This window comes from Syzygium oleosum, unplaced genomic scaffold, assembly GCF_021117445.2.
Source record: "Syzygium oleosum isolate NSW1041296 unplaced genomic scaffold, Sole_v2.1 Sole_v2.31, whole genome shotgun sequence".
Lineage (NCBI taxonomy): Eukaryota > Viridiplantae > Streptophyta > Magnoliopsida > Myrtales > Myrtaceae > Syzygium > Syzygium oleosum.
This window is the reverse complement of record NW_026607515.1, coordinates 342,730-357,139: the sequence shown is the minus strand read 5'-3', so window position 1 is coordinate 357,139 and position 14,410 is coordinate 342,730. Positions and strand designations below refer to the sequence as shown.

Here is a 14,410-nt window from a genome sequence, read left to right as displayed (position 1 = left end):
GAATTCCTATTTTAGATGTTTTTCCCTCCTACACATGTTAGTTGAACCGGGATTCTATTATACCCCTTGCAAGCCCAACAATGTAAGTGCCATGTCCTGAAATGTATTTGACTTTGGTTCTCGTACTGTCAAAATACCAAGCAAAAGACCCAATATGGATCTCGCAAATTTTTAGCAATATGATTCTTGGAACCTAAAGTAGTCACGCTTTTGAATCCTAGATACAGATATTTTGTTTTATTCCAGAGCGTTCCAATATCACTAGGGTGTCGACACCTGAATTTTTACGGACCAATCGAATATGCATTTTTTTATAGAAATTTTTTTAATAAATAAAATAAATAGAGTATAGAGAATGAAAAACAAAAACGATATTCCTTTTCAATGGAGTCTTCTTCTTCTTGTCGCAACCCTGACCTCCACAGACGAAGCTCTCAAGCTCAACAGTAGGAATTGATGATCCACGACTCACGCTCATTGCACCACCAAAACCAATAGTATCTTCAGTCACCAACGATGCCGCAACTAACTCATCCTGACATATGTTTGATTACGGAATCGTCGTCGCGCACCGCTTCAAAGGCTTCATCGCACTACCGTCTCCTATTCTCCTTCGCCTCTCACGCGCCTGATGTTGGGCGACGCGGCATTGCGGCTCTGTACCAGCGGGATTCGGCCTTCTGGTTCTGGCGTTGGCGAGAAAGATCAAGTAAACCTGAACTGGCGAATCTTCAAAAGCTCGATGATCCTTACCATCGCCGATTTCTCGATTCTTATCCGCACGCAAGGCTCCATCGGCAACGTGCGTTTCCGCATGGCGCCCCGAATCGGTACGTCGCGATGGTCCCGACCTCATCGAACCTTCAGGTGGAAGTTAGTATAGTGGCAAATGAAGCGGCGTGTACACTCAAAACAGGTACGACTCTATTGATTGAATCAGGGTACGTCTACGTACCCCGAGTAATAGGAATCTGCATGCCTCCTTCAGTGGAACACATTGGTTTTGGTTCTCTCCGTTATGAGGTAAAAGGAAGCTTTCTTAGCTATTATTGATCCAATGAGGCCAAATGGACAATGCACGGTGAGTGTTTGATGATATGCCTAAGAGGAATAGCTTCACTCGGAACACCTAGACTGGAGGACCTGAGTATGAGGATCGACTCTTTTAGTGGAGCCCATTTCTGCTGAGATCCGAAACTGTAGTTCTTTGCAAATGCTTTATCTCGAAGGGAATGTACTTGCTGGGAAGGTTTCTTAATTCTTAGATGAATTCAGGGGTTTTGAGAGTTTTTTTTGTCTCTTGGAGATAAACTGTTTCTCAAGTTTAGTTCCTGCAAGTATCACTAATCTCATGGGGACTTGAAGCTTTGAATTGAAGAAGCAATAGCTTCATTGGTAGTTTGCGGGAGCAAATAACGGAGATGAGCATCTTGATTAATTTTGGACTTCAGTGGAAATAGAATCTTAGAGCCAATTCCAGTTGCTTTGGGTGATCTTCTTTTTAAGCCAACCGCCTGTGGTTCGAGCAAGTAGAATTTGTCTGGCGAGTTGCCGGTTGAGCTCATAGGCTTGCTCAGTTTGCAAGTCCCTGCTTTACAAGAGAGCAAGCATGTTATGTGGTGATGTTCCTGAAGGGTTTAGTAGTTTGGTTCTCTAATTGTGTACAGTTCAAGAGAAGACGGATTCAGTTTGTCTATTCCACATTAGATAAGAGCTACGGTGGCATTCATGCTTCTGCTGGTGCTTGCTTACCCCCTTGACGATGTAATCATCCCCTTCTCACCGCCTTTGTTGAATCCTCGTCATTCACGATCACTACTATCACTGAACCATCGCTATCGCTGAGGTGCAACATGCTGGTTGCCTCACGGAATCGTCGTGCCAAATTACCGAAACTTTGCAGGAGGGTCGCGGCGGTAGGAACAAAATTATTTATTCATAATGAAAAATCACCGGTTCGTTATATATGTTGACTACTAACAAAGCAAAAGGAGTTTCTCACATCGTCTATCATCTATGTAAACGAAGCTTATTATTCCCATTTACTCGCAAATGCACTCATACCACTCTGTTTCCTCGTGAGTTTTGTTTTCCATACTTCTTTTCCTTCAATTCTTTTTCACATCTTTCATTCCTTCCGCAGGTGTCCTAGATGATATTGCATTTTGGACAACTTTAGATTTTATATTTCTAGTAGGCATGCAGAAATGTTTTGTTAAAATAATTTAAAAAATAAAACTATTCTAACCTATCAAAGTTTTCCTCATTGCTTTTCCGTGTAGCAAAGTTCGTAAGTAGGACACCATTTGTCGCGATATTTCTAATCTACAAGTATAGAAGAAGGCACTTAGCAATGGACAAGAACATCGAAGAATTTTTGCAAGCTCATAACAACTTTTTGCCCATAAGGTCCTCTTACTCAAATATAAGAAGATTGCCAGAAATTTTAAGCACACACTAGAGGAAGGGAGGTATGGTTACATGTACAAGAAATGCTTGGAAGTGGCAACGAAATGGCCATCAAGATTTTAAAGCAGTCCAAGGCCCATGGCCAAGATTTTATCAGTGAAGTGGCTGCTATTGGAAGAACTTACTATGTTAATATAGTGCAACTCATTAGTTTTTGCTTTGAAGGCTCGAACTAGGCTCTCGTGTATGATCTCATGTCAAATGGATCCTTGGATAAGCACATCTTCACGGACGAAGGTGATAAGTTTCTTGGTTACATGAAAATATATTAGATTGCACTTGGAATGGCGAGGGGGATTAAATACTTACATTGGGCGTGTGACATGTAAATACTACACTTTGATGTCAAGCCTCACAACATTCTTTGAGACAAGAATTTCACTTCGAAAGTTTTTGACTTTGGACTAGTGAAACTTTATCCCACTGATAATAGCATAGTCTCATTGACTACCACAAGAAGAACCTTGGGGTATATGGCGACCAAGTTGTTCTACAAAAACATTGGTGGTGTATCTTATAACTCAAACGTCTATAACTTCAGGATGTTGCTTATGGAAATGGCAGGTAGAAGTAGACATGGCCACAGGCCGGTTTCGAGGTCAAACCCGGGCTCGACTCGTTGATCGGGCCCGCGGTTCGGAACCAGAACCGGCCCGTGGCCTACGGGTCCGGTTCCGGTTCCAAATTATTATTTTTAAAAAAAATTCATTATTTAATTTTTTTTATAAAACAATTTGAACTCTAATTGCCATGCATTGTAAGTGCATTGATCTCTAATTACAATGGTTAGCTTGGGTGTATTGAACTTTAATTACAAGGCTTGGCTTGGGTTTTATACACAATGATTGTAATGCCTCTTCGTTTCCATTCGATGTGGGACTCTCGGCTTGCCTTAAACACCTTCAATGTGAGACTCTTGGCTTGTCTTTATGCAAATGCCAAGAGTCCCACATCGAATGGGAATGAAGATACCATCAAAGGGGTTGTATATAAACCCCAAGCCATGCCATGAGCATGTGAAGTTGTATGCCTTTTGTGGCTATGATCCTTTGCTAGTTAAAGAACAAAGGGTTTCATTGGACTGCCTAAAATCGGACCGGACCAATGGTCCGGTTCCCGGTTCCATGATTTGCCGGTCCGGTTCCTAGTTCTAAAATTAAGGGACCGGTCTTACCGGTTCGATTCCCGGTTCCGAGCGGAACCGGACTGAACCAGGAACTGATCACCCCTATAATTTATATTTTGATTACAATTTATATTGAATAATTTATTATTTTATAATTTTATAATTCATTATTTTTTTTTCATAATTTTTTTTTAATTTTTAAATTACGAATCGGAACCGGCCTAACGTTTGAAATCGGAACCGGCCTAACGTTTGTGACTTAGTTTAGCAAATATGAAATAAATATCAAGTGATTAAGCGCCCACGATGGAACAGAAAGAATTTAAAGAAGGCGGAGAAGAGGGGAGGAGGAAACAAACGAAGAAGAAAATACGAAGAAAGATTGCGTATCAGAAGGAAGTGACGGGGTGACAGAGATAATAGGGAAAAAGCATCTTTTGAATTTTGCCGACAAAAACAAATTAGGGTTGGACACGACTCCACCAATAATAAAACTTCAGTTTGCATGCTTCTCGCTATAAGACCAGGTGACTCCCCAAGTCTCCAATCAAACAAATCGTCCAATCTTTTCTCATTCTTTTCATATTGCGCCTCCTCTGAAGACACACACTAAGCAATTCTTTACCAATTTCTCTTTGCCCAGAGACAAATATCGGCATGATTAGTGCTCTCAGCTCCGTGAATGTCTATCCATTGTTGCTGCTCATTCTTGGTCTGCTGCAAGCGGTGACTAGCTACGCCCGATCGAGTAATCCGCTGTGTGTCGCTTCATCCTGTGGTGATATTCGCAATATACATCGCCCGTTTCGATTGAAGAGTGATCCGAAGGGATGCGGTGACTCAAAACATGAGCTAACTTGTGAAAATAATCGCACTATTGCGTACTTGCTTGATGGCCGATTCCGCGTGCAGTCCATCAATTATTCCGCCTACAAAATCAGATTGGTCGACGATGGGCTGCAAAAGAATAATTGCTCGTCTTTCCCCCGTCATTCATTGGCGATCCTTAGCTTCTATTCCGATCCAAACATCTCATACGGCAAGTACAGCAGCGATACATTTGTCATTGTAAACTGCTCAATGCCGGTTAGTTCTCCATCTTACATCGCTACCCGTCCATGCATTGAGGGGTCATACTCATCCAACGCGCCATCAACTTGGAACTTGTATGCTTTGGTTAATCCCAATGCTTCGGATGTGAGGGATTTTTGCACCATCAGCAGTTGGGCGTGGGCATCACCTGTTTTTGAGCCTGATAAGCAGATTAATATTAGCTCCTACAACTACGAGCTAATCCATAACAGAATGGCCGAAGGATTTGATCTCTCTTTTTCTCCAGCTATGAGCAAAACTTTCGTTTGCTATTTGGATTTCTATATCTACTTCCACTTCCACAACTACTTTTTTTACAAGTACTACGATAGCGGACGTCAGGTTTGCAGATCCAAGTTATACTTTGGCGGTAAGCATTGGTTGGCAATGAAATTTTACCCCAATATTGCAGAATTCCGTACACTTGTTTTTTTTATGGTCGAAGATTCTGTACACTTGTTCACTTGCTACTTTCTCTTCAAAACTGGAAAGTGAAAGAAATATCTCATATCCAAGATAATTATGACGAAATATACGTGATAGTATACGTCAACGTTGTGTATTTGAAAGGTTTCGGGAGCAAAAAAAAATAATTAAATCAAGAGACACTTTTTAATATTCCTTAAATAATTGTATTCATGTATGGACGGAGGAACAAAATTATTAATTAACTAAAAGTGAAAATCACTGTGCCTAGATTATAATTCCTTTCCACAAAAGGGGTAGATTTCCCACTGTAAAAAAATAAAAGAAAAAGAAAAAGGATTCTTGTGCGAGCAATCACTTGACTAGTTTTTGTTGGCATAGAATGTACATTTCCTTAATTTCTTAATTAGTTCTTTAATTAGTCACTTAACTAATAATCCAGGAGACGATCCTTAACATTCCTTAAAAATTGTAGTTTTGTATCGGTGGTAGGAGGAACAAAATTATTAGTTTTTTTTATTTATGAAAATCACTATTTCTCTAGAGTTGTTGACCACCAATAAAGCGAATGGAGTTTCTTGTAACACCTACCATCTATGTCCGAAGCTTATTATTTGCATTAATTTGTAGATGTACGCATGCCACTACTCATATTCTTTTGTACAAAATTCAACTTATACAAAGTAGCTGGCTACTACTCTGTTTCCTTGTGAGTTTTGTTTTGCAAACTTCTTTTCCTTCAATTCCTTTTCACACCATTCATTACTTCCACAGGTGTCCAAGATGATATTGCAATTTGGATTGCTGGAGATTTTATAATACTATTGGGTAAGCCGCGATGATTTGCTCTTACAATAATTATGAAGATAATTCTAACCTATCAAAATTTTCTTCAGTGCTTTTTTGTGTAGCGAAATTCGTAATCGGGACGCCATTTGTTGCGATATTTCTAGTCTACAAGTACCGAAGAAGACACTTAGCAATGGACAAGAACATTGAAGAATTCTTGCAAGCTCATAACAACTTTTTGCCCATAAGGTACTCTTACTCTAATATTAAAAAGATCACCAGAAACTTTAAGCACAAACTAGGTGAAGGGGGGTATGGTTCCGTGTACAAAGGAATGCTCAGAAGCGGCAATGAAGTGGCCATTAAGATTTTGAAGTCCAAGGCCCATGGCCAAGATTTTATTAGTGAAGTGGCTACTATTGGAAGAATTCACCACGTTAATGTTGTGCAACTCATCGGTTTTTGCTTTGAAGGCTCGAAACAAGCTCTCGTGTATGATCTCATGTCAAATGGATCCTTGGACAAGCACATTTTTGTGGAGGAGGGTGATAAGTTTCTTGATTACAAGAAAATATATGAGATTGCTCTTGGGGTGGCGAGGGGGATTGAATACTTACATCGGGGGTGTGACATGCAAATACTACACTTTGATATCAAGCCTCATAACATCCTTTTAGACAAGAATTTCACTCCGAAAGTTTCTAACTTTGGACTAGCGAAACTTTATCCCACGAATCATAGCATAGTTTCATTGACTGCTGCAAGAGGAACCTTGGGATATATGGCGCCTGTGTTGTTCTACAAAAATATCGGTGGCATATCTTATAAGGCAAATGTCTATAGCTTCGGGATGTTGCTAATGGAAATGGCTGGTAGAAGGAAGAATACAAATGCAAATGCGGAACACTCTAGCCAAATTTATTTTCCGTTGTGGATATACGACCAAGTCATTGAAGGTGCAAGTGTTGAAATGGAAGAAGTTGTAGAAGAGGAAAGGAAGGTGATAAAAAAGATGATAGTAGTTGCACTTTGGTGTATACAATTAATCCCTGACCATCGACCTCCAATGAACAAAGTCTTAGAAATGCTTGAAGGAGATATTGGTAATATTCAAATGCCTCCAAAACCGCATATTTACCCACCACACGAGCCAGTTGACGATGACCAAGTTGACACGGAATTAGAAACATTCTCAACTTCATCAAGTGCTCCCATAATTTTTGCTAGTTTTCCGTTTGGAGATAGCAATGATGTTTAGAGGACCATGCATAGTTTGATTGGAAAAGCTTTGTTCCCCATATTATAGTATTATGTTGGGAGGGAGTTTAGCTTGATAGTGATTACATTTTGTCTTCTTATAATATGAAATGATATTATTGGTCGGCTAAATATATGAGTTGTCATTTGTGATGTTTTCTTGCGAGGAAGAAATGGTGATGATGTTGGGTCCTACTTATAACTCCTGTAACATTCTTGACTTGATTGCCTTCGTTTTATTGGTTGATTGGGACTTTTCAATAGACGACCTCAAGCCTTCATATTCATGATCACTCTCGTTCGCCATTATTACATATACATTTGATCCTTGTTGATCCTGCACCACATATCAAGCCCCAAATTTCCATTTCTAACAGGCTGAGACGGACATGATTTTTCCTCTCAATTCCACACTTGTGTACCTCGTGTCATTGGTCTTTCTTGTTGTGCTAATAGGGACACGTAACACCCATATTGAACAGCCACTACAAAAAAATATGAATTTTGCGACGGAAATTTGCGACGAAAATTTTTCGTCGCTAATTTGCGACAAACTTTGCGACGGATTTCTAATTCCGTCGCAAATTAGCGACGAAAATTTTCCGTAGCAAATTTGCGACGGATCAATTTTCCGTCACAAATTAGCGACGGAAAATAAATCCGTCGCAAATTCCGTCGCAAATTTGCGACGGAAAATAAATCCGTCGCAAAATTCGTCACAAATTAGTGACGGAAAAATTCCGTCGCAAATTTGCGACGGAAAATAAATCCGTCGCAAAATTCGATAGGTGCAAATCTTATCTTCTTCTTTTTTTCAAGACTTAGATATAGATAACGCAGATATCTATTTAGTTGAATATGGCAGTTTCCTCCGCACGTAGCTCTTATGTATGCGTAAATATATGGGTAAATAAATTATAGCAATTTTCAAATAGATCTGAATCGAGTGGATGTATGAAATGTAAAGTCAATATATCTATATGGGGATATCTATAGGAGATCATATAAAAGAGATATTCTTATTTAAACCTAACCAGTTTGATCTAACCAATTAGATGAATTATTTCTAAAGGGTTACATCCGAATGATGAGTGAATAGAGGACATGCATTCCATTAGAGAAATATTTAGAAGATTCCCTATATTTCGTTTAATTGATTGTAATTGATATTTTCCCTTTTAGATAGTCATCCTATAAAACCGATAAATAGGTTCGTGTACTCTTCATTTGACAATGATATATATATATATATATATATATATATATATATATATATATATTGTTCTTAATTTTTTTTATCATATTCTTGACTTGGTATTAGAGCCCTATTGTTATTTGAGAAAGCGTCAATCGAGTCTGTTTGTAACAACGACATCCACATCAGTCATGTTTCTCCACAGTGCTCGTAATGCTAGTCACATCGGCCCATTTCGCAACAACCTCCCGTGGTTGTTTGACATTCCTTCGCTGCTCTAATGAAAAAAAAAAATCACCAAACTTGCCGCCCTTAGATGAATTAGATCATGACATTTACTAATTCGTCAAATATGAGTAATGTGTCATTGTAAGAAGCATATCTATTCAAAGTTCCGATGGAATTAGCGACGGATTCGAAAAATTGGTCGGTATAAACATTTCCGTCGGTAATTCCGTTGCAAATTAGCGACGGATTTGAAAAAATGGGCGCCATGTGCCGCGAAGATCACTTCCGTCGCAAATTAGCGACGGAAAATAAATCCGTCGCAAGATTTAGAAAATGCTCTTTATTTTTGGAATCTGTCCCAAAATCAGTCGCAAATTTATGACGGAAAAATAAGTCCGTCGCAAATTTGCGACGGAAAAATAAGTCCGTCGCAAAAATTTGCGACGAAAAAAAAAATCCGTCGCAAAAATTTGCGACGGATTTTTTTGCGACGGAAACAAAATCCGTCGCAAAATTGCGACGGAAACAAAATCCGTCGCAAAAATTTGCGATTTTTGCGACGGATACAAAATTTGCGACGGAAAAATAATCCGTCGCAAAAATTTGCGACGAACATAAGGTTCGTCGCAAATTAGCGACGAACTGAAAAGGTTCGTCGCTAAAATTTGCGACGAAATATGAAGTTCGTCGCAAATTTAATTAAAAAAAGAGCGCCCCAAAGCCCCGCCCTTACCCCCAATTTCTCTCTCTCTCGCTCACTGTTCTCCCTCTCTCTCCCTCTTCTCGCTTCTGCTTCTTCCCTCTCCCCCACACCCCCAAACCTCTCGCGCTCGCGCTTCCTCCCGCGACTCCTCCTCGCCCATGGCCTCCGGAGCCCTAGAGGCCGCGGAGCCCGAAGGGGCGGCGGCTCCTCCCCCCGTCGAGGGCAAGGAGGAGGAGCTCCCCGAGAAATCAGAGGTGGAGGAGGCAGATCAAGAGGACCGAGAGATCGCCGCTCCGGAGGAGGAGGAGGCCGAGGCTTCCGACGAGGAGGCCTCGGCCGAAGATGACGACGGGGACGACGACGCCCCCCCGAAAGGGAAGGAGAGCGAGGAGAATCCGAAAGGAGGGAGCTCCGTGGAGAAACAGGGCGTGCCCAAGAGGAGGAGGAAATCGAGCGCGGCGAAGAATAAGCAGAGCTCTCATTTCAGCCTCCAGCCGCACCGTCTCGGCGCGCACATGGACGGAGCAAGCTCTCCACCGTCTCGGCTGCCGCGACCTGCTCACCCCTCAGCTCGTCGCCCGCGTGATCGACCCTTTCCTGATCCCCCACCTCTCGCTCGCCCTCGGCTTCTTCGACTGGGCCTCCCAGCAGCCCGGCTTCGCTCACGACCCCCTCACGTACCGCTCCGTCCTCAAGTCCCTCTCCGCTTCCCGACAGTCCAACGCCGTCGAGGCCCTGTTGAAGCGGGTCAGGGCCCGCGGGATCAGCCTCGACGCCTCGGCATACGGGCACGTCATCGCCTGTTTCGTCAGGAACAAGAGGACCCACGACGGGTTTTTGGTTTTCAGCGAGATTGGTTCGTTAGTTGGGGACGTTGGGCCCGACGTGTGTAACTTGCTTCTGGCTGCCCTCGCGTCTGATGGGTATATCGATAATGCAAGGAAGGTGTTCGATGAAATGATGCAGTGGGGTGTTCGTTTGAGCACTCTGGGATTGGGCGTGTTCTTGTGGAAGTTTTGTGGTAATGGGGAAATTTCCGAGGTTCTGAGCGCGTTAGATGAAGTTAGGAGGCGTAATGCAGGGATTAACGGGTCAGTTATTGCCGTTTTGGTAGTTCATGGTCTTTGTCAAGCTTCAAGGGTATCAGAGGCTCTTTGGGTGCTGGACGAGCTGAGAAGTAGAAGCTGCAAACCTGATTTTATGGCGTATAGAATTGTTGCGGAAGCTTTTCGAGAAATGGGTGATGTGGTGCAGAAAGAGAGTTTTGAAGTTGAAGCGGAAGTTAGGAGTAGCTCCGAGGGCGAATGACTATAAAGAGTTTTTATTTACTCTGATTTCTGAAAGACTAATGAAGGAAGCCTCAGAGTTGGGTGAAGTCATCGTTAGTGGGGACTTTCCCCTGGAGGATGATATCCTCAATGCATTGATCGGAACAATCTCAGCTGATGATCCCCAATCAGCTATCGCCTTCTTTAGGTTCATGATTAAGAAGGGAAAGTTCCCGACCCTTTTGACATTGAGCAATTTGTGTAGGAACTTATGCAAGCACAACCAAACTGATGTACTGATGCAGGTGTATCAAGTCTTGGATTCTGGTGGTTATTTTGCTGATGCGGAGAGTTACACTGTGATGGTCTCATTTTTATGCAGGGCTGGAAAAGTAAGAGAAGCTTATGGAATCCTTCAGGTGATGAAGAAGAAAGGGTTGGGCCCAGATGTGGTTGGCTATAATTCTGTTCTGGAAGCATGTTGTCGGGAAGATCTTATACGTCCAGCAAAAAGGCTGTGGGATGAGATGTTTTCAAGTGGGTATTCTGGAGATTTTAGAACATATACTATCTTGATCAAGAAGTTCTCTGAAATAGGGCAAGTTGAAGAGGCGAGGAGGCTGTTTTACCACATGTTGGAGAACGGGTTGGAACCAGATTCCTCAATCTACAAATCTCTCATAGAAGGGCTTTGTCAAGAAGCAAACTTTGAAGTTGCCTTTAATATTTTCGATAAGTGTATTGAACAGGATCCAACTCTTGCCAGTAGTGTCCTCAGTGCATTCATCCTGTGTCTCTGCAGAAAAGGTAAAGTTTTGACGAGCTCGGTAAATACTGAATTTGAGTATTCTTGATCTTATATAATTGCACCAACAGATAATGTCTTGGTTCTATGTCTTGACATGCTTGATGCAGGTGATTTTGTTACCGCTTCAAAGTTGCTCCAACGTTTCAATTGTGATTTGGGCAATTTAGACTCCCTTGTCACTTTCCTGAAATACTTAAATGATGCGGACGAGGTGAGACTTGCCCTTGAACACATGAAATGGATTAGGGAAAACTCTTCTCTGATGATGAATCGTATTTCATCAGAACTTGTATTCCTAGTTTCTTCTGCGTCTAAATCGGAACCAATCTTGAACTGGCTTGACATGGAGAAAGTTAGAAGGTTTGGCTGCTAGACTTGGTGGAGCCAAGAACATATTCTGTGAACTTTTTTCTGATAACAAGGCTGATAACGCCTTTTGGTTGGATAGTTCCTCAATTGAGAAAGTCTGTCTTGAAGAGGAAGAATGCACCTTTCAGTTTGGTTCTTTATTTTTATCATTCTTGTGGAAAATGTAGATGAATGTATTTCATTTTCATATTATTATAATATTTTGATGTTATTAAGTGCTTAATCAATGTTAAATATAAATTTCAAAAATTAATTTTGCTTTTAATTAGGTTTAAAATCGAAAAATAAAATAAATGATTTTATCGTACGATCACAAATTACAAAAGTTGAATGCAAAAATAAAATTTCGTCGCTAAACGATATTCGTAGGGGAGTTCGTCGCTAAAGAATTAATAAAAAATTGTCGCTAAATTCGATCATGAATAATGTTAATGGCAAAAGTAAAATTTTTTTATGGCAAATTAGCGACGAATTTTGCCACAAATAAGTTCGTCGTAAATTACTGACCAAATTTTTTTTTTTTGCAAATTAGCGACAAATTTTGCGACGAATAATTAGCGACGAATTTTGCGACGGATAATTAGCGACGAAATGTGCGACTAAATTTGTGACGAAATTTGCGTCGATATTTGCGACGAATTTTGCGACTACATTATTTGCGACGAATTATTTGCGACGAATTTTGCGACTACATTATTTGCGACGAATTATTTGCGATGAATTTTGCGACGAATTTCGCGACGAAATTTGCGACAAATTTCGCGACGAAATTTGCGACGAATTATTTGCGACGAATTTTGCGATGGATAGTGTTCGTGGCTAATTTGCGACGAATTTTGCGACGAATTTTGCGACGAATTATTTGCGACGAATTTTTGTCCGTCGCAAATTTGCGACGAATTTTTGTCCGTCGCAAATTTGCGACGAATTTTTGTCCGTCGCAAATTTGCGACGAAAATTGAAATTTTCCGTCGCAAAATTTTGCGACGACCTATTAGCGACGGAATTTTTTCCGTCGCTAAATTCGTCGCAAATTCGATTTTCGACGGATTTTTCCAAATTTTTCGTCGCAAAAATCATGTTTTTTTGTAGTGAGCCTTGTTCCGCTTCTCTTGTGGCGAAGTTCACAAGATAAGCTATCCTTTTCGATGGAAGAGTGACCCGAATGGTTGTAGTGAATCAAGACTTTAGCTAGCGTGTGAAATAATCCTACAAACTACATTGTCAAATCCATCTATAGAAATAATGACCCTGTCAGTTATGGCGATATCCTCATGTTTGACGTGGAATTGCAAAAGGGTAATTACTCGTTCCTCCCTAGTTATTCATTGACCGAACTCTAACTTCAGTTACGAGGGTTATCATGTTTTTGGTAGATCAATGGTCTTTGTGAAGTGGTCAAGACCTGTTGCTTTCTCCTTTATATATCGTGGAGCATACTCCTCGGACTTATCATCTAAAATAATCCAAAAGGAGTGGGCATTAATGGGCTGTGATGGATGAAAACGCATTGGTTACTGAGGAATCTTGCACCATCACCCATGACGACATGGGCATGTTTTGATCGTATGCTTTCACAATACGAGCAGCTCCATAACGCGATGGCCAACTGTGTTTTCATCAGCTACTCACATCCCGTATCACACAAGAAAGTATCTAGTTTGCGCTTCCTTGGTTTGGCCATAAGATAATTACAATGCGGAGACTACTATTACACTTTTTACACTTTACTTAATTTAATTTTACGGCGTCCACTGTTTTAGTTTCTTTAACTCTAAACACATGAAATTTTCATCACATACAAACATTGACACGTAAATTTGCATATATTTGTTTCAAAATTTTTCTCAAATAATTTGAGTAGTACTTTAACTTTTGACAGGAAGTTGAAAACAAACGCGCTGCGTTCTCAATTTTTTTAAGGTTCTAATTGAAAATCATGTTTACTTTTACATCTTTAAGGCGTTCCATTAAGAGTCATAAGTTGAGCGGGGAAAAGCACCCCAAAATAAATAAAGTCTGACTTGAATCCTCTACAGAGTTGTGCTTCTGAGGAGTCTAGCATTTGTCCTGCAACGAATGAAAGAGCACGGGATCGACAATCGCTTCACTTAACGTTTATGGTCTAGTCTTTTAAAATAAGGGCTGTGCTTTCAGGTTGCTCCCTCTTCCCATCACCTGATTGGTGGATAGTTCTTTGTGTAAACTGATGAAGGAGTTTTTGAATGACTTATCAAAGATCCCATGAGTTAAAGCAACATGACCAGCTTGATGATCAAGCCATTGCGAAGCTAAACATATCTGACGGTATTAAATCAATACACAGGCGTGTATTGATCCTCATATGTACTGACATTGTATTATATCTTTCTTCGTATTATCTTTCATGTAAGAAATTGTGATTTCTAATTAACAATATATGCGCCTTGTATGCAAAATATATACTGTTTAGTTATATCTTTTAGAAAAATTTAATATGGATGAAGCCAACCCTAATTATAGTGGAATAGTTCCAGCAAAAAAATAAATTTTAAGATTTGACATAATTAAAACCGTCATCAAGTATTCTCTTGTCCAAATACTTATTTAGGTTACTATAAAAGAATCAAGAACAAAATCTACAAAATTCTGAATTGAACTTGTATTTTCTTGAACTTATTAATGACTAATATACACTCTA

General features: G+C 40.4%; 2 protein-coding genes and 1 pseudogene across 3 annotated transcripts; all 3 read left to right on the top strand.

Annotated features, from left to right (window-relative positions):
• The first annotated feature begins 411 nt into the window (after nucleotides 1–411).
• LOC130134621 (uncharacterized) lies at nucleotides 412–2,941 on the top strand. 2 transcript variants are annotated; one of them, XR_008814763.1, is made up of 2 exons: nucleotides 412–916; nucleotides 1,109–2,039. XR_008814763.1 is itself a non-coding variant. In XM_056304270.1 (2 exons), the coding sequence occupies exons 1-2, from the start codon at nucleotides 517–519 to the stop codon at nucleotides 2,227–2,229; spliced, it is 486 nt and encodes a 161-aa protein (XP_056160245.1). In that variant the 5' UTR covers nucleotides 412–516; the 3' UTR covers nucleotides 2,230–2,941. The 2 variants fall into 2 exon arrangements, 1 of the variants encoding a protein (XP_056160245.1); XM_056304270.1 differs by lacking the exon at nucleotides 1,109–2,039 and adding an exon at nucleotides 2,144–2,941.
• A 1,229-nt stretch (nucleotides 2,942–4,170) lies between these two features.
• Nucleotides 4,171–7,236, top strand: LOC130135342 (rust resistance kinase Lr10-like). Its single transcript, XM_056304268.1, has 3 exons — nucleotides 4,171–5,057; nucleotides 5,888–5,941; nucleotides 6,010–7,236. The coding sequence occupies exons 1-3, from the start codon at nucleotides 4,253–4,255 to the stop codon at nucleotides 7,158–7,160; spliced, it is 2,010 nt and encodes a 669-aa protein (XP_056160243.1). The 5' UTR covers nucleotides 4,171–4,252; the 3' UTR covers nucleotides 7,161–7,236.
• Nucleotides 7,237–9,412: 2,176 nt separating this feature from the next.
• LOC115666541 (pentatricopeptide repeat-containing protein At5g14080-like) lies at nucleotides 9,413–11,953 on the top strand (annotated as a pseudogene).
• Nucleotides 11,954–14,410: the final 2,457 nt, after the last annotated feature.

Coding starts and splice junctions, on each gene's coding strand:
- LOC130134621 (XM_056304270.1), top strand. CDS start 517: ATGCCGCAACTAACTCATCCTGACATATGTTTGATTACGGAATCGTCG. Junction 917..2,143: donor GGCGTGTACACTCAAAACAG/GTACGACTCTAT, acceptor TTCCTTCCGCAG/GTGTCCTAGATGATATTGCA.
- LOC130135342 (XM_056304268.1), top strand. CDS start 4,253: ATGATTAGTGCTCTCAGCTCCGTGAATGTCTATCCATTGTTGCTGCTC. Junction 5,058..5,887: donor ATCCAAGTTATACTTTGGCG/GTAAGCATTGGT, acceptor TTACTTCCACAG/GTGTCCAAGATGATATTGCA. Junction 5,942..6,009: donor AGATTTTATAATACTATTGG/GTAAGCCGCGAT, acceptor AATTTTCTTCAG/TGCTTTTTTGTGTAGCGAAA.